The sequence below is a fragment of the Spermophilus citellus genome, assembly GCF_964194105.1.
Source record: "Spermophilus citellus genome assembly, chromosome: 7".
Classification (NCBI taxonomy): domain Eukaryota; kingdom Metazoa; phylum Chordata; class Mammalia; order Rodentia; family Sciuridae; genus Spermophilus; species Spermophilus citellus.
The window spans coordinates 148,199,215-148,215,158 of record NC_138188.1 but is presented as its reverse complement, the minus strand read 5'-3'; the positions used below and the strand labels follow the sequence as shown (position 1 = coordinate 148,215,158).

Here is a 15,944-nt window from a genome sequence, read left to right as displayed (position 1 = left end):
AACGGAGCTGGAGTGGCCTTCTCTGCAAATGCATACTTACCTGTACGTCTCTGTGCGTGTGTCCGTGTTTATGCATGTGCACTGCGTGTGCAAAGACAGTCTGCCCCTGGAAGTGGCTGACGAAAGCTTCAGTTGCCTCGACAAGGTGTACTGATGTGATGACTGCCTTTGAATTGTTTCATAGCATGTTTGCCTGGTGTGGTGGCCAGGGAGTGTGATGGAGTGGAGCTTGTGCACTTCAGATGACCAAGGGCAGAAGTGGCCCTGGTAACCTGGGCTCAGCACGCAGGCATTTGCAATGTCCAGTTTTCATTCCTTTTCTTGGAAACAGAAGAAAACTATTAACATTAGAAACTTTCAAAGACATAAAGCTCGGAATATAATTTTCAAAAACTCTGGTGAACAAATATATGGGGAGATCATGATGACTTAAGTGCAAGGTGGACTCCCCAACGGGGAGAGAGGGGTTATTTTTGTTTATTGACAGGAAGAAGTTAAAAATCATGTTGAAATTCAATAATTGTGTTTGTTTGGGGGGAGACTCCTGCATTTATTCCCCTGTTTTGTAAGGGTGGCAACCACCATTTCCTGCCTGGAATTCCTGGGGATTATAGAAATTATTTTCCAGCCAGATCATAGGATTAAGCAAAACAACAAAAGGGCATGCACCATGAAGACCTTCCCTTATGAAGGAGCCCAGTATTTTACCTGAGATCTTGGGGAAAGTTCCTGTTGATCTTCTTGCCTGTCATGTGGTTCTTCTTCAACCCTTTGTAAGAACAGGTGGAGGAACTAGTAACCCAAACCCCCTTTTCTCCTCTCTGATTGGATGATTGCAGCTTCTGACTCAAAAGACTCTCTTCTCCAGTTTCAAACAAAGGAGTTAATTAGGTCAGGTAATTTGGAGCACAATGGGGGATTCTGTTGCCTGGAGCCTTTGAAACAAAGGGCTTTTGTTACAGTGATTCTTATGCTTTAGCTGCTGGGTGAGATTTCCTGGCAAGTTTCCAACTTTTTCTTCCTTTCCCTAAGGAAATTTATTTTCTGGACTCTATATTAACCAGTCTGGAAAATAAATCAAAATATATAAATATAAAATGTATATATGTGAATGAAGAAGTTTGTTTTAATTATTAGCAGTGATGAATTTGCATTAAGAATTTGAATTAACCTTCCCCTTTGGCCCTCCCTTTCACTGTAGGCTGGAATGGAGGCCTTTGACACCACAAGTTGGTGGGAGATGCCCTGGAAAGCACACACTTTCTCGAGAGATTTGCAAAGTGTAGACTTTCCCAAAGGTGATATATTGAGCAGGGCAAACAGTACTTAGAGGGAGTGGGCTACAGAAAAAATATCAAGAAAGAAATGGCAGAACTGGGAATGGAGCTCAATAGAGCAGCACTTACCTAGAATGCACCACACTCTGGGTTCTATCTCTATCTCTGCAAAAAAAAAAAAAAAAAAAGCAAGGGGCTAAAGGTCAGTTAGAGGGACAGACAGGTACAGAGGGAGAATAGGCCTTATCAAAAGCTGCCCAATGAATGGAGATGCTATGAGAAACAAATAGAAGGGAATTAGTGATACTTGGCACTAAGGAAAGTAGAATAGAAGCAAGAAGTCCTCTCATAGATACTTGGGATGTCCTATCAGAGACAAAATGTCCAGCATCCTCAGATGTTCATCTCTGGTAAAAATAAATCATGCATTTATTTATATGTTTACTTAGATTCCTTGTTTAGTTTTTTGCTTTTAATTTAATGTTATTTTTGTTTGTTTGTTTTGCTTTGGGCCAGTAGAATTGTGTGAGTGAGTTTTAGCCATCCTTCCCATGTTTCTGTTTTTGTTTTTAGTCATGTTCTCTTTTTTCCATAGTGTCCCAAAGTTTATTCAAGACTACTCGGGAACCTCTCCCCCAAGATCCTGTTAAAAGTATGTTGTTGTTCACTTGTGGGGAGGGGCGAGGGAGGAGAGCATTGCATGGCTGGATCATAGCTGCAGCACCACCACCTTCTTTGCATGGGTTTGTGTTTCTTGAACACTGTCTTTTAATAAAGTGTGTGTTCCCATTGCCTTGCTTGTGATTTCAAAACCACTTGTTTTGGCAGACAACTTCAGATATCAGGCTGAGAGCCTGGACCAAAGCTAATTCTCTTTGATCAATTTCCTTTCTATTTAGTGCTGTTCAGCTAAATATCATATATGCAATATTATTATCGTGTTCAACTTGGCATCACTTTTATTTCCTAAAAGCTGCTATGATGTTGTGATTTAATAAGAGATCACATCCATTAATAACTTGTTTTCCCCAAAAATGTCTAATATTTATTAATCATAACACACAGACTAATTTGTGCACCTACGTTCCAATGATATATGTGATAAGACAACCGAAGAGGTGAAAGGTCACACAGATTTCAGGACCATTGCTTCCTCTTGTTCCAGAATGCACAGTGGTGGGTCAGAGGTGCTTCACTTATGATTTTAAGAGGTAGAAAAAGAGTTTCCTATAAAGGAATGTCGTATCAGCCAACCACTGGGCGTCTTACAGTGTCTTGTGTTTTCTGATTATTTTAGTTGTCATGTCAGTCTAACTTGGTTTAAAAATGTGATGTCAAATACACCAGTACTTATTTTCAAATTTGGATTATATCCAGCAATAGATTTAGCCAGCTCAAGGTCAGGCATGATATACACTGTTGACACTTGATTTCATGATATACACTGTTGACATGATTTCAGTTGTGACTTAGATATTTTTTAATTAAAATTATCTTTATTAATATTATCCTGGAAAAACAAAATCCTAGCCTTAAAACTGATGGAACCAATTATTCCTTTAAAAAGAGAAATTATAGATGGATAATTATATACTTTACAAAAGATTTTATCCTAAACTATAAAGGTTCCTAATGGCTTCTATAAGGTATTTATATTGGCTCAGATAGTATATAACTTTTGAAGGATATAGTTTTTCCTACATGGTAAACCTATTTCTATACTATTATGAAAAAAAAATTCTGTAAGAACACTAAAAATCTGGCAAGTAGGTAGATATAGAAAGACTAAAAAGAAATCTCCCAATATTACACTATATTATTGATAATACATTGATTCGCATGACATGTTGCAGTGTGCCAAGTTTTTTCACAGATTATTTGTGTTTCTCTGGGCCACTTCATGGACATTTTCTTCATTTCTTTTGTACCTATGAGAAGATGAGACTTAAAGAGCTTAGTGACTTATGTAGAGCCATCAAACATGGGAGGACAAGGTTTGAAACCAAAACAACGTTTTGGCTGTGCTCCATACCAAATGGCTAAGCATTTGGTTCTGACATTGTTTTCTAGGTTAGACAATTACATCTGAGGTTCAGAAAGGACATTTTAAGAATGCATAAAATAACAAAAAGAGGATGAAGAATATTAACATTTTATCCTAAATGCCATGATTATAGATAGCATGCACCAGTAAATTACAAGCATTTCCCACTCCTTTTAAAAATAAAGGTGATTTATGGGGCTGGGGATGTGGCTCAAGCCGTAGCGCGCTTGCCTGGCATGCTTGTGGCCCAGGTTCGATCCTCAGCACCACATACAAAGATGTTGTGTCCGCTGAAACCTAAAAAATAAACATTAAAATTCTAAAAAAATAATAAATAAATAAATAAATATAAAAATTTAAAAATAAAGGTGATTTTACCCTTAAGTTTCATTTTATATCGTTTTAGCATATAAAAGAATGGTATTTTTCATTTTAATGAACTGATAGAAATGAACATCATCATTTGATTCATTTATTTTCATGAAGTATACACAATGACTCCATTTTCGTCCACTCTTCCAGATCTTGAAAGTCTCTTTTGTAGTTTTCTCTTCCCCAGTTATTTTCTCCATCTGATTGCACTGTCTGTAGGATTCTGATACCTTCCGTTCTAGGAGAATGAAGTCATTTTGTCGGTTATATTTTCATGACTACCTATGGAGCCTCTTCAATCACAGCAGGTGAAGGGTTCTGCAGGGCTAGTGCAAACAGACAGGAGAAACCATATAATTTATAGTTATTTATAGGCTGTGCAGCTAGGCAGTCTTATTTATAGCAAAGCTGCACATTTGAATTGAAAAAGCCACGGTCATGTAGAGGTCAAATGTAGACAGCAGACTTGATTCAGAGAAAGTGAGCTGGATGGTGACCACGCTGGTTCTGGTGGGCAGCTTGGGCTTAGACTTTGCCCCTTCACCAGCGTGGGCTAATTGGACGACATCTCTGCAAGAGGTGATTGGTTTTACAGGTTGCTCAGTCTTGAGCTGCTTCTAGTCAAAAACTAAATGTGAAAATGAGGTAGGATTCTGCAATCTGTATTTGGGGTGAAAATGGGAGTTCAAAACACAATTTGAGTCAAATGTATGAAAGATGATATATCATGAGCTATGTAATGCTTTAAATAATCAATAAAAAAATTTAAAAAAAAAAAGAAAATGAGGTAGGAAAAGCTCTTCAGTTGAACCGGTGTGAGATTATACTTAATGGAAAAAGTATATGATGGGTCTACATTATAAATGTAATAATTTTCCTGTCAAGACTTCTTATTACTGTAATCGGGCATTTGTAGATTTTAATTTTTTTGTCAGATAAAACGATTTTGAGAAGTATTGCAATTTTAGGAACACAGATTTGCTTTGGGTTTTTTGTTGTTCTCATAAGTAAGTGTTGAAATCACAAATATAAAAGAGATAGAGACATGAGACTGAGAGCTATTATTTTACTTATAAACATATGGACTTAAATCCTTTAAAGAAATCCTGTCCATTTGGGATAAAGAATCTTGTGAGATTTAGTTTTCCAATATTAATTTGATATCTGCCTCTCTGAGTCTAGGACAGTGGAAAAGTTCTGTATTCAGTCTGTATGATGCAGTTTGTAAAGAGAATTATTATGTATTTTTTACTATGTTTAACTTTTGAATTATGATCATCTCTTCTAGTATTGGCCCCTTCAGATTGCTTCTCAAAAGGCAAACAGATCAATCCTTAATAGCATTGAATCTCACAAAGATTATTATGTCATTTTTTAGTCAGTTGATTGCCCTGTGGGGATCTGGCCAAAGGGTGACCTATCTCTGGCTCCTTCATTTTTGCTGACATGTGATGCAGATAATATCCAAGCCTCAGCATGATTGACACTTTGGTCTGGATAATTCATTGCTGTGAGTGTCCTCTGCATGTAGGATATTTAACAGCACCCCTGGTCCCAGTCCCCATATGCCATTATCAAGCTGCAATAACTAAAAATGTCTCCAGACATTGCTAAATGTGCCTGAGGCAGGTAGGTGACAAAATCTCCCTTGGTGGAGAACTACTGTTCTAGACTATTATTTTTTTTCCATCTCTGACCCAGAAATATAAGTAGGCTATAAACAGGTATGTGTACTACCAAAGGGAGGCTGTTGGATTGTAAATATGTCAGTGGCCTCCAATTCTCCACAGATATCTATGAAATTAAATTTGTTAGGCCATTATCCTAGCTCTCAATACTGGTGAGAAAAGGGAGGTATGGCTATTGCTATTCTGACTAAGATGTGAGGTCTCATTGTTTTTCTATCTTAATGTGAGCAGAGCATGAACACAAAACCCCTAGGCTAGAAGTACACTATTCACCATTTTCTCTCTAAGCCTATGCTAGAAAACATGCATCTGTGGAGATGCCCTGTATGCTTGCTGCACTGCTTACTTGTGCCTTGGGATCATGTTTATGACCTTAGGCTCATGTTTATGGCAGAGGTGGAGTTCTTTCCCCCATACAGGATTGAGGAAGGGGAAAGGTGAATTTTTCATCACCTCAAAGCAATCCAGATACCATAGAATAGTCTAGTGCACTTCCAGAGGGTATAAAAAGAATTGGAGTCTATCAGATCAGGCCAAACTCCCACCCCTAGGTTCTTAGCCTGTTGCTGCAGAATCCCAGGATCTGTAAACTGTAGGTCACTCCCTGTGTAGCCTTTGCAAGGAAGGGACAGCTTTAACCCCAGGGTTACCAGTCACTGCAGCCTGTCTTAACTGTGTCCTCCTTTAATGCCTTGGCCATGTGGTCTTTGGCCAGAATTGAACTCTTGTTCTTAATCATGATCCTTTTCCTTTGAATTATGAAATAGCCCATTCTGTAATACTAATGGAACTGTGAGGTTTTTTTTTTTTTAAATCACCAAACATTATTAAAAACAATTACTAAAAGATGTGGTAACATATTAAATTACATGCCACATCAGTGCCAATGAAATCTACCAGATTGACCAGTATGGAGAGCCAAATCTTTGATATCCAGAAGTGCTTAGATTAAAAAATAAAAAGCTTCCTTCAAGGCTATAATAGTAAGCAACTCCAAGATGGAAGAGGATTGAATTGCTTACCAAACCAGCTGTTTTATTTTATTTTTTTTAAGAACACTTTACTTTGAATAATAAAAGGAAATAAGGAAACTCATTATATATGTGCTTTCCCTTCATTCACTCACTAAAGGTGAGTGGATAGTTTTCATTAGAGAGATTGGCAAACCTTTGCTATTAAAAGGCCTGCTAGTAAATATTTTAAACTTTGCAGGTCAGGCAGTCTCCGCTGCAGTTACTTGACTCTGTAGTTGCAGCATGAAAACAGCCACAGAGAATAAATAAATGAACAGAGGTGGCTGGGTTGTTCCCATGAAGCATAATTTTTGAAACAGCAGCCAGCAGGCCAACCCCCCATTTAATACAGCAGTTGCTTTTGAACTCAGGATGTGCCACTGCTAAGCCGGGCATTTTGAGAGAGACCAGCAAAGTAATCCAAACATTCTGCTCTCTACAACTTGATAGTTTTATTGCTGAGATGAGACTCCGGTATGTGTATACCTGTAGGAACAGATGCTTGTAGAGGCTGGAATAAAATGAAATTGCTTTTATCCTTAAGACTGCTGTAGAGGTGAAATTTCCTTCTGGTTTGACTGCTACAGTTTCTGTGAAAGTGGATGATATGGAAGATTTGGACTTTGTGAACTCATCCATTGAGTGTTGAACAGATATGACAGTCGTTTCTTTATGAGGATCACTAAAGCTTCCAACACACTGACAAGAAACAATAAATTATGGTTAAGATACTCTAGAAGCCAGTGGTCATTCCTTTTACTTCTCACATGTTTTTTAGAGTCAGACTTGAGATGACTTTTAAATGTTGTTGGCTTGTACTAAATAAAGAATGTAGATAATAATAAAGCCACATTCATTTCACATATTTGACAAAATTCCCACCTCAGTTCGTGTCCACAGACATTAAAAAAAGAAAGAAATGTAGCTTAACTAGAATAGAGTAAACACAGCAGAGATTGCATTTTTATGACCTTATGTCCACACGATGTATTGATAGTGTTCCCTGCCAACTCTGACTACACTGGCTATAAAGAAAATGTGATACCAGGACTTATCAGGAGAATGTCTTTGTCCTTTTTATTTATTTATTTATTTATTTATTTATTTATTTATTTATTTATTTGAAAATCTGGTGTCATATTAAAGGATAACAAACTTTGTTTTCACATTATAAATGGCTCCTCTCTCAGATTTGGTAGGGATAATAGATGCTTGAGTTTAAAATGCATTCAGAGTTTTAGTTATCTTGAAATTAGAGAAATGAAAAATCTTTACAATTTTCCTCCATTTAAGTGGGGTAGCAGTCCAAAAGGCCTGCCAGATTGAGATGAAATTTTCACCTGAAGTCTGTCTTATAGGTTTATATTTTACCCACATATAAATTATCCACATTGCCTCTTCTCATAAATTATAGCCCTTTCAAGTGACAGCACTGCTCATTCCGTATCAAATAGCGTTTTCAATGATAAGGCAATGACTTATGTAGGATTTAATTTACTTTCATCTCTAGCTGCCAGTGGCATAGAGATAAGTGACCATCTGCTGACAAGAAGAGATGGACCAAATTTTCTTCTTATAACCTAATATTAGAATATCAACTTGATGTCATTTGTGGGGCTCTGTTTACAACTGCCTTGCTTGTATCCTGTTCTAGGTGATCCTGCTCATCACTGTTTGAAAGTAGGATTATTTCTTCTTTAGCACCCCGAGTCCATCATAATTGACAAAACAAACGAATACAAAATTATAGGAACAACTTTCTGGTGTCTTTAATTTTGACCTCACATTCGTGCCATCTTTGCTATGAAAATGAAATTGAGGACAGTTGGCCCTTGGTACTCATTTTTCCACATCCACAGATTGATCCAACTGCTCATCAAAAATCTTTAAAAAACTGCATCTGTACTTAATGTGTACAGGCTTCCTTGTCATTCGCTAAACAATATTTACAAAGCATTTACTTTGTATTAGGTATCATAAAAAATCAGAAAATAACAAAATATATGCTAAGATGTGCCTGCTATACTATGACATTTTATATAGGAGATTGGACCTCCTTATATGAGAATTTCGGGACCTGCAGGGAGATCCTGGAACCGATTCCCTGAGCATACCAAGGGACAACTGTCCTATGGAGCAATCACCAAATCAGGACTAAAATGAGGGAAAGTGGTGCTTGAGCAGTTAAATTTGGTGGTTTGTCTCATATGGAGTCCTCCAGATGGTCAGAGAGAGTAGAGTGATGTCAGCCGCATCCAGAAAATGTTAGCAGGTTTCACCTTGCTTTGAAGCACACTCCTGTCAAATGATGGTGTTCTCAAGGGAAATGCAATTGGAAATGTTTCATCAGCATCGTGCCCTCGATGATGGGCGATGCATTTTGTGACAGGAACATTGAGCATAGCACCAGAGCTCATTTGTGGACTGAGAGCAAATCTGCTCCCACTGCCACCAAGAAAACAGATGTCTGGCAGGTACTGAGGGGAGATTACATGATGCAGTGGAAGAGTCGCAATAGGCACTGGTATATTGTTAACTAAAACTGAAATGAGCCCTCTTATACACATGAAGGCAGCCCCCCCCCCCCCAGGGATTCAGCTACCCAGGGTTCAGGTAACAGCATCTTGTTGTGAGGAGGAAGCAAATCTGTGATCCCTCTCAGGTGTGAGGTGCTATGGGGAACCTCCTATGAGAACCACCCTGGCCCAAGCCATCCTTATCTTTTTCTCTATAGAGCCATCCTTCTAATAGGCCTCACAACACATCACATATTCCCCCCCCTTAGACACCCACACTGGCTCCCAGCGGCCTTGCTGGCTCCACAACCTTCTGTGATCTGTCCCATCCCCTGTCTCCCTCTTCCACCTCTTCTGCCTGGCTTCCTCAGCTCTGGCCACATAGGCCTCCTTCCCTGCTCCTTGAATTTGCCAGACATTCTCCTGTCTTAGAGCCTTTGTGTCAGTTTCTGCATCTGCCTGCCATGTTCTTCAGGCAGCTAGCTGGGAAGTGCCCAGATGTCACCTTCATAAGTAAGACAGCTCCTGCACTATGTCCTGCTGCAGCCTCCCTCTCCTCACTGACCCCCTCAACCTCCTTAGCCCTGTTTTCCTCCATGACACAAACCATACTTCATAATGAAACCATAATCATAACCATTATCATTTCTTGTTGTCTTGTGTGTGTGTGTGTGTGTGTGTGTGTGTGTGTGAGTGTGCATGTGCATGCACGTGCATGTGTGGTGATTGCTTTAGGATATTAGCCCATAGGTAAGGGTGTGTGTTTTGCTCACTGGTGTCTCCATGTGCCTTGTGCATGGTAGGAGCTGTCATATTGGTAGGATGGAGGAATAAAGGAATGAACAAACACTCTCAAGGCAGCATAGTCTGTCTGCAGCAGACCTGCCATCTCAGCCTCTCGGATACCTCTGTCTTCCCAGGGTACGAAGGACAGGCAGCCAGCTTCTGTAGAAGGCATAGGTCATCCAGGATGCCGCTGAGGATTTGGAAGTAGAATATGCCCCTGGAGGCAGTAATGTGCTATTAATTGAAAGTGCTTCTGTTGTCCTTTTTAAATAGGAAGGCCATTTAAAAAGTGAAAGCATGTGTATAGGATGCTGATGGTACTGCTAATGATTAGGCTCCTATAGGTCAGAACCTGGAGCTAAAGATGTTTAACTCTGAGTTTAAGTCTGGTTTTCTGTGGGAAGGTGAGCACACCCCGCCAGCTTGCTTGCAGAAAGCATGAGTGAGCATGTTTTGAGTAGGGGACCCAGGCTAAGAAGTCATCTATATTCCAGCTCTGTAGGGTCTTTTGCTTGACCTCGTTTTATAATCTTACCATTATTAGAAGTCACTAATCTGCCATATGGCATTCAGGGCAGAACAGTTTTGATAGGAAACAGACGTACAGATATCATAACCAACCATAGTTTTTACCAAGTTGCTCCTTAACAAAATAAAACAGCAACAACAAAAACAAAACCTTTTTGAGTACCCTGGATATGTGAATGAATGGGCTCTACTGCTCTAAAAAATTGAATTTGTGACATTTTTATGATTTACCTAATTCTAAACTCAGATTTTATGTTTGGAGTTGTGAGCATGTTAAATGATAGTGTTCCCCTCTATGCAATAAAATTGGGCAAATTTCTTTTACTGTCTTCATACTAAATAAGAACACATGTAGCCAACCTAGCACAGTAGATGCTAATAAACAGAGGCTGCTATTATTTGGCCAGCTTGCAAAAAGGATCCCATATGACAGTTTCTGAAGAACCTCAGAGTTTTCTGAAGGCTAAAGTGCATTGTGGTGGTTTGAAAAAAAAAAAAAAAACTTTCCAAGCCAGTTTGTTTCTACTTTTGAAGTGGGTATAGTGGCCTGCTTTGAGTAATCTGCAATATGCACCTTCCTGTTCCCTTCTTGCCCTGGGACATGCCCTAACATTCCTTGAGCCACTCACTCCCTTCCCAGAGGGAAACACCTTTTAGAAATAGGTTTTCTCCTACTGCCTGCTGCCTGTGTTACCAAGTCTCTGGCCTGCCATGGGCCTTGTCACAACATGGAACAGGTCCTGAAAACACAGTGCCTTTAGGGTGTAGACATAGAGAGGAAAAGAAGCTGAGCCCTCTAGACATAGTCCTTAAAAATGCTCTTCCCTGGGCTGGGGTTGTGGCTCAGTGGTAGAGTGCATGCCTAGCATGTGTGAGGCACTGGGTTTGATTCTCAACACTACGTATAAATAAATGAATAAAATAAAGGTTCATCAACATCTAAAAATATATATATTTAAAAAAATGTTCTTCCCTTCCTCCTCACCAGCTACAGGGCAATAATAATAAAATACTGAATTTAAAAAAAAATTAACATATTATCATTCTTCTTTCCATAACTAGACTGTGATCTGGTTTCCCAGTTATGTGTACATAGGATAATCTCACTCATTCTTATTCATTGAGATGGAGAGTTAGTATAAATGGCTACAAAGCTTGAATTAAATATTTAAAAAGAAACAACTTCTCTTAAATGTCTCAACTAAAGTTGCAACTGGGACCCCTAACAAAGATTAACTTAAAGAGAAATTCTTCAAGTTTTTCATGGAAACAGGACTCGTGTGTGTGTGTGTGTGTGTGTGTGTGTGTGTGTGTGTGTGTACATGAACATGTGTGCATATATATGAAGAGAAGTGTTGTAAGGAATTGTCTCAGATGGCAATTGTGGAGGTTGGTAAGTCCCATGTTCTATCATCTGCTAGGAGGAGACCCAGGAAAGCCTGTGGTATAATTCAGTCTGAATTCAAAGGCTTGAGAACCAGGGGATCCCTGTCCAAGGGCAGAAGAAGGTCAAGGTCCCTGCTCAATCACACAGGCAGAAAGGAAGCAAAAATGACAAATTTCTTTCTTCTGAGCCTTTTTTATTCTATTCAAAATCTCAAGTCAAGTGGCCTGGGTGAGATCAGCCCTTGGATCCATCCATAGGGGGAGGACAACTACTTTCTTGAATATGGAGATCCAAGTGCTGATCTCATCCCAGAAACAGAACGTGTGAAAGAGAATGTTTTATCTGGACACCCTCAGGAAAAAAGTTGGCACATAAAATTAAGTATCATGGAAATATTTCTTGACTGGAATAAATTGGTAACACAGAATTGTATTTATTTTCATGTGCCTTAAAAAAAAAGTTTGATATTTGAAATCAAATCTTAATACTGTTAAACATACTTCATGCTTATTTCTTTTTTTTTAAAATTTTTTATTGATTATTTAAAGCATTACATAGCTCATGATATATCATCTTTCATACATTAGACTCAAATTGTGTTTTGAACTCCCATTTTCACCCCAAATATAGATTGCAGAATCACATCTGTTACATATTCACATTTTTACATAATGCCATATTAGTGTCTGTTGTATTCTGCTACCTTTCCTAACCCCTACTATCCCCCCTCCCCTCCCCTCCCCTCCCATCTTCCCTCTCTATCTCCCCTGCTGTTGTTCAATTCTCTCCCTTTTTTTCCCTCCCCCTTGCCCCTCATAGCCTCTTATAATTTTATGTATCCTTGAAGGTCTCCTACCATTTCCATATGCTTTCCCTTCTCTCTCCGTTTCTCTCCCCCCATTCATCTTTGTTTACTGTAGTCTTTTCCACATGCTCTTCCTTCCTGTTCTGTTCTTAGTTGCTCTCTTTATATCAAAGCAGACATTTGGCATTTGTTTTTTAGGGCTTGGCTAGCTTCACTTAGCATAATCTGCTCTAATGCCATCCATTTCCCTGCAAATTCTATGATTTTGTCATTTCTTAGTGCTGCATAATATTCCATTGTGTATAGATGCCACATTTTTTTTATCCATTCATCTATTGAAGGGCATCTAGGTTGGTTCCACAGTCTAGCTATTGTGAATTGTGCCGCTATAATCATTGATGCAGCCGTATCCCTATAGAGCGCTCTTTTAAGGTCCTCAGGGAATAGTCCGAGAAGTGCAATAGCTGGGTCAAATGGTGGTTCCATTCCCAGCTTTCCCAGGAATCTCCATACTGCTTTCCAAATTGGCCTCACCATTTTGCAGCCCCACCAGCAGTGTACAAGTGTACCTTTTTCCCCACATCCCCGCCAACACTTGTTGTTGTTTGACTTCATAATGGCTGCCAATCTTACTGGAGTGAGATGGTATCTTCAAGAAGAGGATGTGAAAAATAGTGCCCAAAACTAACAGCAGGAAGTATCTCAGTAAAGGGGGAGGAAAATAACCATGCTTATTTCTTGATTATTCTTTTATTCTTAGTATTACAAAGCTATATTTCAACTTAGGCCAATGAGATCTTAGTGACTTAGATTGTAGTGTATTATCACCTCTCCATTGTAGAGTAAACAATATTTGTAATCTGTAAGAACTAGAGAAAAATCATAAAATTTGCCAGTCCCAAGAGCTGGAAAACTTTGTACTTATGGAGTGTAAATTTTTTCTGCAGCGGGTGCTATGGTGTGGTTATGTCTTAGAGCCAGATGGCTATTTTGATCAGTGCATATGCACCCAAACGTTTATACTTTTTCGTTTGTTTAAAATGTAAAACATGGTTTGCTTAATCATGTCATTCTGCTGGATTGTACTTTGCCAAAAGAATGTTGTTTTATTTTCTGGTTTTATCTTTAGCTTGTTCTCATTTGTGTCTACTATATGAAGATGAGAAAATGATTAAAACCGAGGGAAACCCATTTAAAATGATAAATACCACCTCTGTGTCATGTTTGGAAATCGTTTAAGTAAAAAATACTTGCATACTGATTTGTTCAAGATTACACAGGAAAAAAATACCTTCTTTAAAATATTTTACAGAAAGTTTTAAAGTTGAAAATTATTTCAATTACAAATTAATTAAATTCTTACAAATTAAGATTATTTTAGAAAAAAAAATGTTACTTTCCTTGTAAGAGGATACTTCATGGTCCTGTATATCGTTCATTTTCAGTGGGTTTGAAATGAAAGTAGCTGATTTTTCCCATGATAGCACAAACAACGAGATTTAAATAAGATGGGATAAGCAGAGGAGGAGGGAAGGTGCTAACAATACCAGGTATCCTGAGTGATACCCTTTAAGTGACTGCTTAACTGGCATAGGGTGGTTCTCATTTTCCCAACTCTCCTAGTATGTCCTTGGACATGTTGTCTCCCCTTGATAAAGAAACTAGACTGTAGAGGACCAAGTCACTTGCCCAGGACCCCAGCTGGTGTAGGAAAAGAACTGAAATTCAAATGCAGCTGCGGTTACTTACAAAAGCCCAGTCTGCTCGCCCCATCCTTCCCGCCTTTTCTGTCAGCATAAGATGGAATATAATTTCCTCCTTTATTACATGCTTCTGGTTTTTTTTTAAACAAATAATGATTAATTGGTGATTGAAGTAGAGAGGAAGAAATCAGAATGTCTGTTTCTCTTTAAAATTAAATATATTATTTAATATATTTCCTGGTTTCTGTTAATAACTCAAAGACTTCGGATTAAGATTCCAAGCATTTTCTTAAGCTTACATACAAGACCTGTAACTTAGACTTTAGTTTCAAAATGACTTAGCCATAAATTCTTCTCATTTAAAGTCCTCCTTGGGATTTTATATCCCAAGTATAGTACTCCAGTGATTAGGTAAAAAGAATGAACATTAGTGATATTAGAATAATCCTTTGAAATTGATGTGACCTGAGAAGACAGTGAAAGCCTCTCTTTTCATTTTTAGGTTAAAGCTGTTCTAATGGCAAAATCTCTTTTTATTTTCTTTTCAGCTCCTAAATACCCTGAATTGTCACTAGGCAGTACTTATCTTTTGGAAGATCCCTTGTATAGGTGTTATACTTTACTGGCTCATGCGTTAGAACATTTCTATTTTATAGTCTACTCTAGTTTTATGAGTATGTGTCTGTAATATAGCAGCGTATGTCGCAATTCAAATATGGCTTAGCAGTTAGTAGTTGAATACAAAGCCTAAACCTCTTTCTTTTTGCCAAGTAGTTTAATGAATTGTTAACTTACAAATATGTGAAAGTATAAGGTCCTTTTATGATTTCAAAGATGAACTTATTATTATTTCCCTTTATAGGGTTTCAAATACCATCTCGTAAAGGATGACTTTGTAATTAAACTATCTAAAATACGTTGTGTAGAATTTACCTTTTCTCAGAGCTATTGTTATTTTGCAGTGAGATATTGTTATTTTGCAGTAGTCTATTTTCAGTTTTCTTTGTTTTCTGCAGGAATCTTAATATGTAATATTGATACAAAATGGGCTGTTTAAAAAGTAAATAATCAACATTTCAAAATTACAAAAAATCTAGCAAAGAAAAAATTAATTTAGCAAAATATATTCATATTAAGCACCAGCTTCTCTCTGGATGCGTGTTTTGCAAAGAATTTCTTAGTGCTCTAATTTGCAAAATGGGTTGTTTTAGATTTTTCTTTAGCCCATACTTGGAGGAGGCAAAACACATCCCCACCTTTGCTGCGAAATGTCCCATGTTGTTCTCTCAAACAGCATTAACATCTCATTTGCGCTTCTTTACTAAATTCTTTGTCCTGGCAAATAACTGAAAGTTTGGCTTTCATATGAAGGACTGGACATTGTGTTTGACTTCTCAAACCTTCTTCCCTTCTACCTTATATAGTTCCTACAACAGCAGCCAGCACCCCTGACGCCGTTGACAAGTATCTTGAGACGCCTGGTGACGAAAATGAGCATGCCCACTTCCAGAAAGCCAAGGAGAGGCTGGAGGCCAAGCACCGGGAGAGGATGTCCCAGGTAAATCCAATTCTTAATCTTTTCTGCCCTACAGTACTTGAAAATCTGGGCTTGTCTCTGCCTCGACCCAGGGCTTCAATGCTTTATTAAGTCTCTGGTATATGATTTATCATGCCTGTTCATTTTCTGCATTTTCTGATCTGGGGCCTTATTGACTCTAGGAAACCCCATCCAGGACCAGCCAATCTCTAGAGATAGCAGACAAATGCCCCATAGGCACCCCAACTGGTCCAAAGCCTATGACTGCAACTCTGGTCTTTATTGGCT

General features: G+C 38.4%; 1 protein-coding gene across 6 annotated transcripts in view; it reads left to right on the top strand.

The window, feature by feature from the left end:
- APP (amyloid beta precursor protein) overlaps positions 1-15,944 on the top strand; it is a 248,829-nt gene that overhangs the window by 154,735 nt on the left and 78,150 nt on the right. For 4 of the 6 annotated variants that reach the window (XM_081302873.1, XM_081302874.1, XM_081302872.1 and 1 more), the window contains one exon: positions 15,544-15,677. In XM_081302873.1, the coding sequence (XP_081158999.1) occupies positions 15,544-15,677 (134 nt within the window). Of the gene's footprint in view, positions 1-1,872; positions 1,930-15,543; positions 15,678-15,944 lie in introns of all 6 variants that reach the window. The other 2 variants (XM_081302870.1, XM_081302869.1) reach the window with 1 other exon arrangement.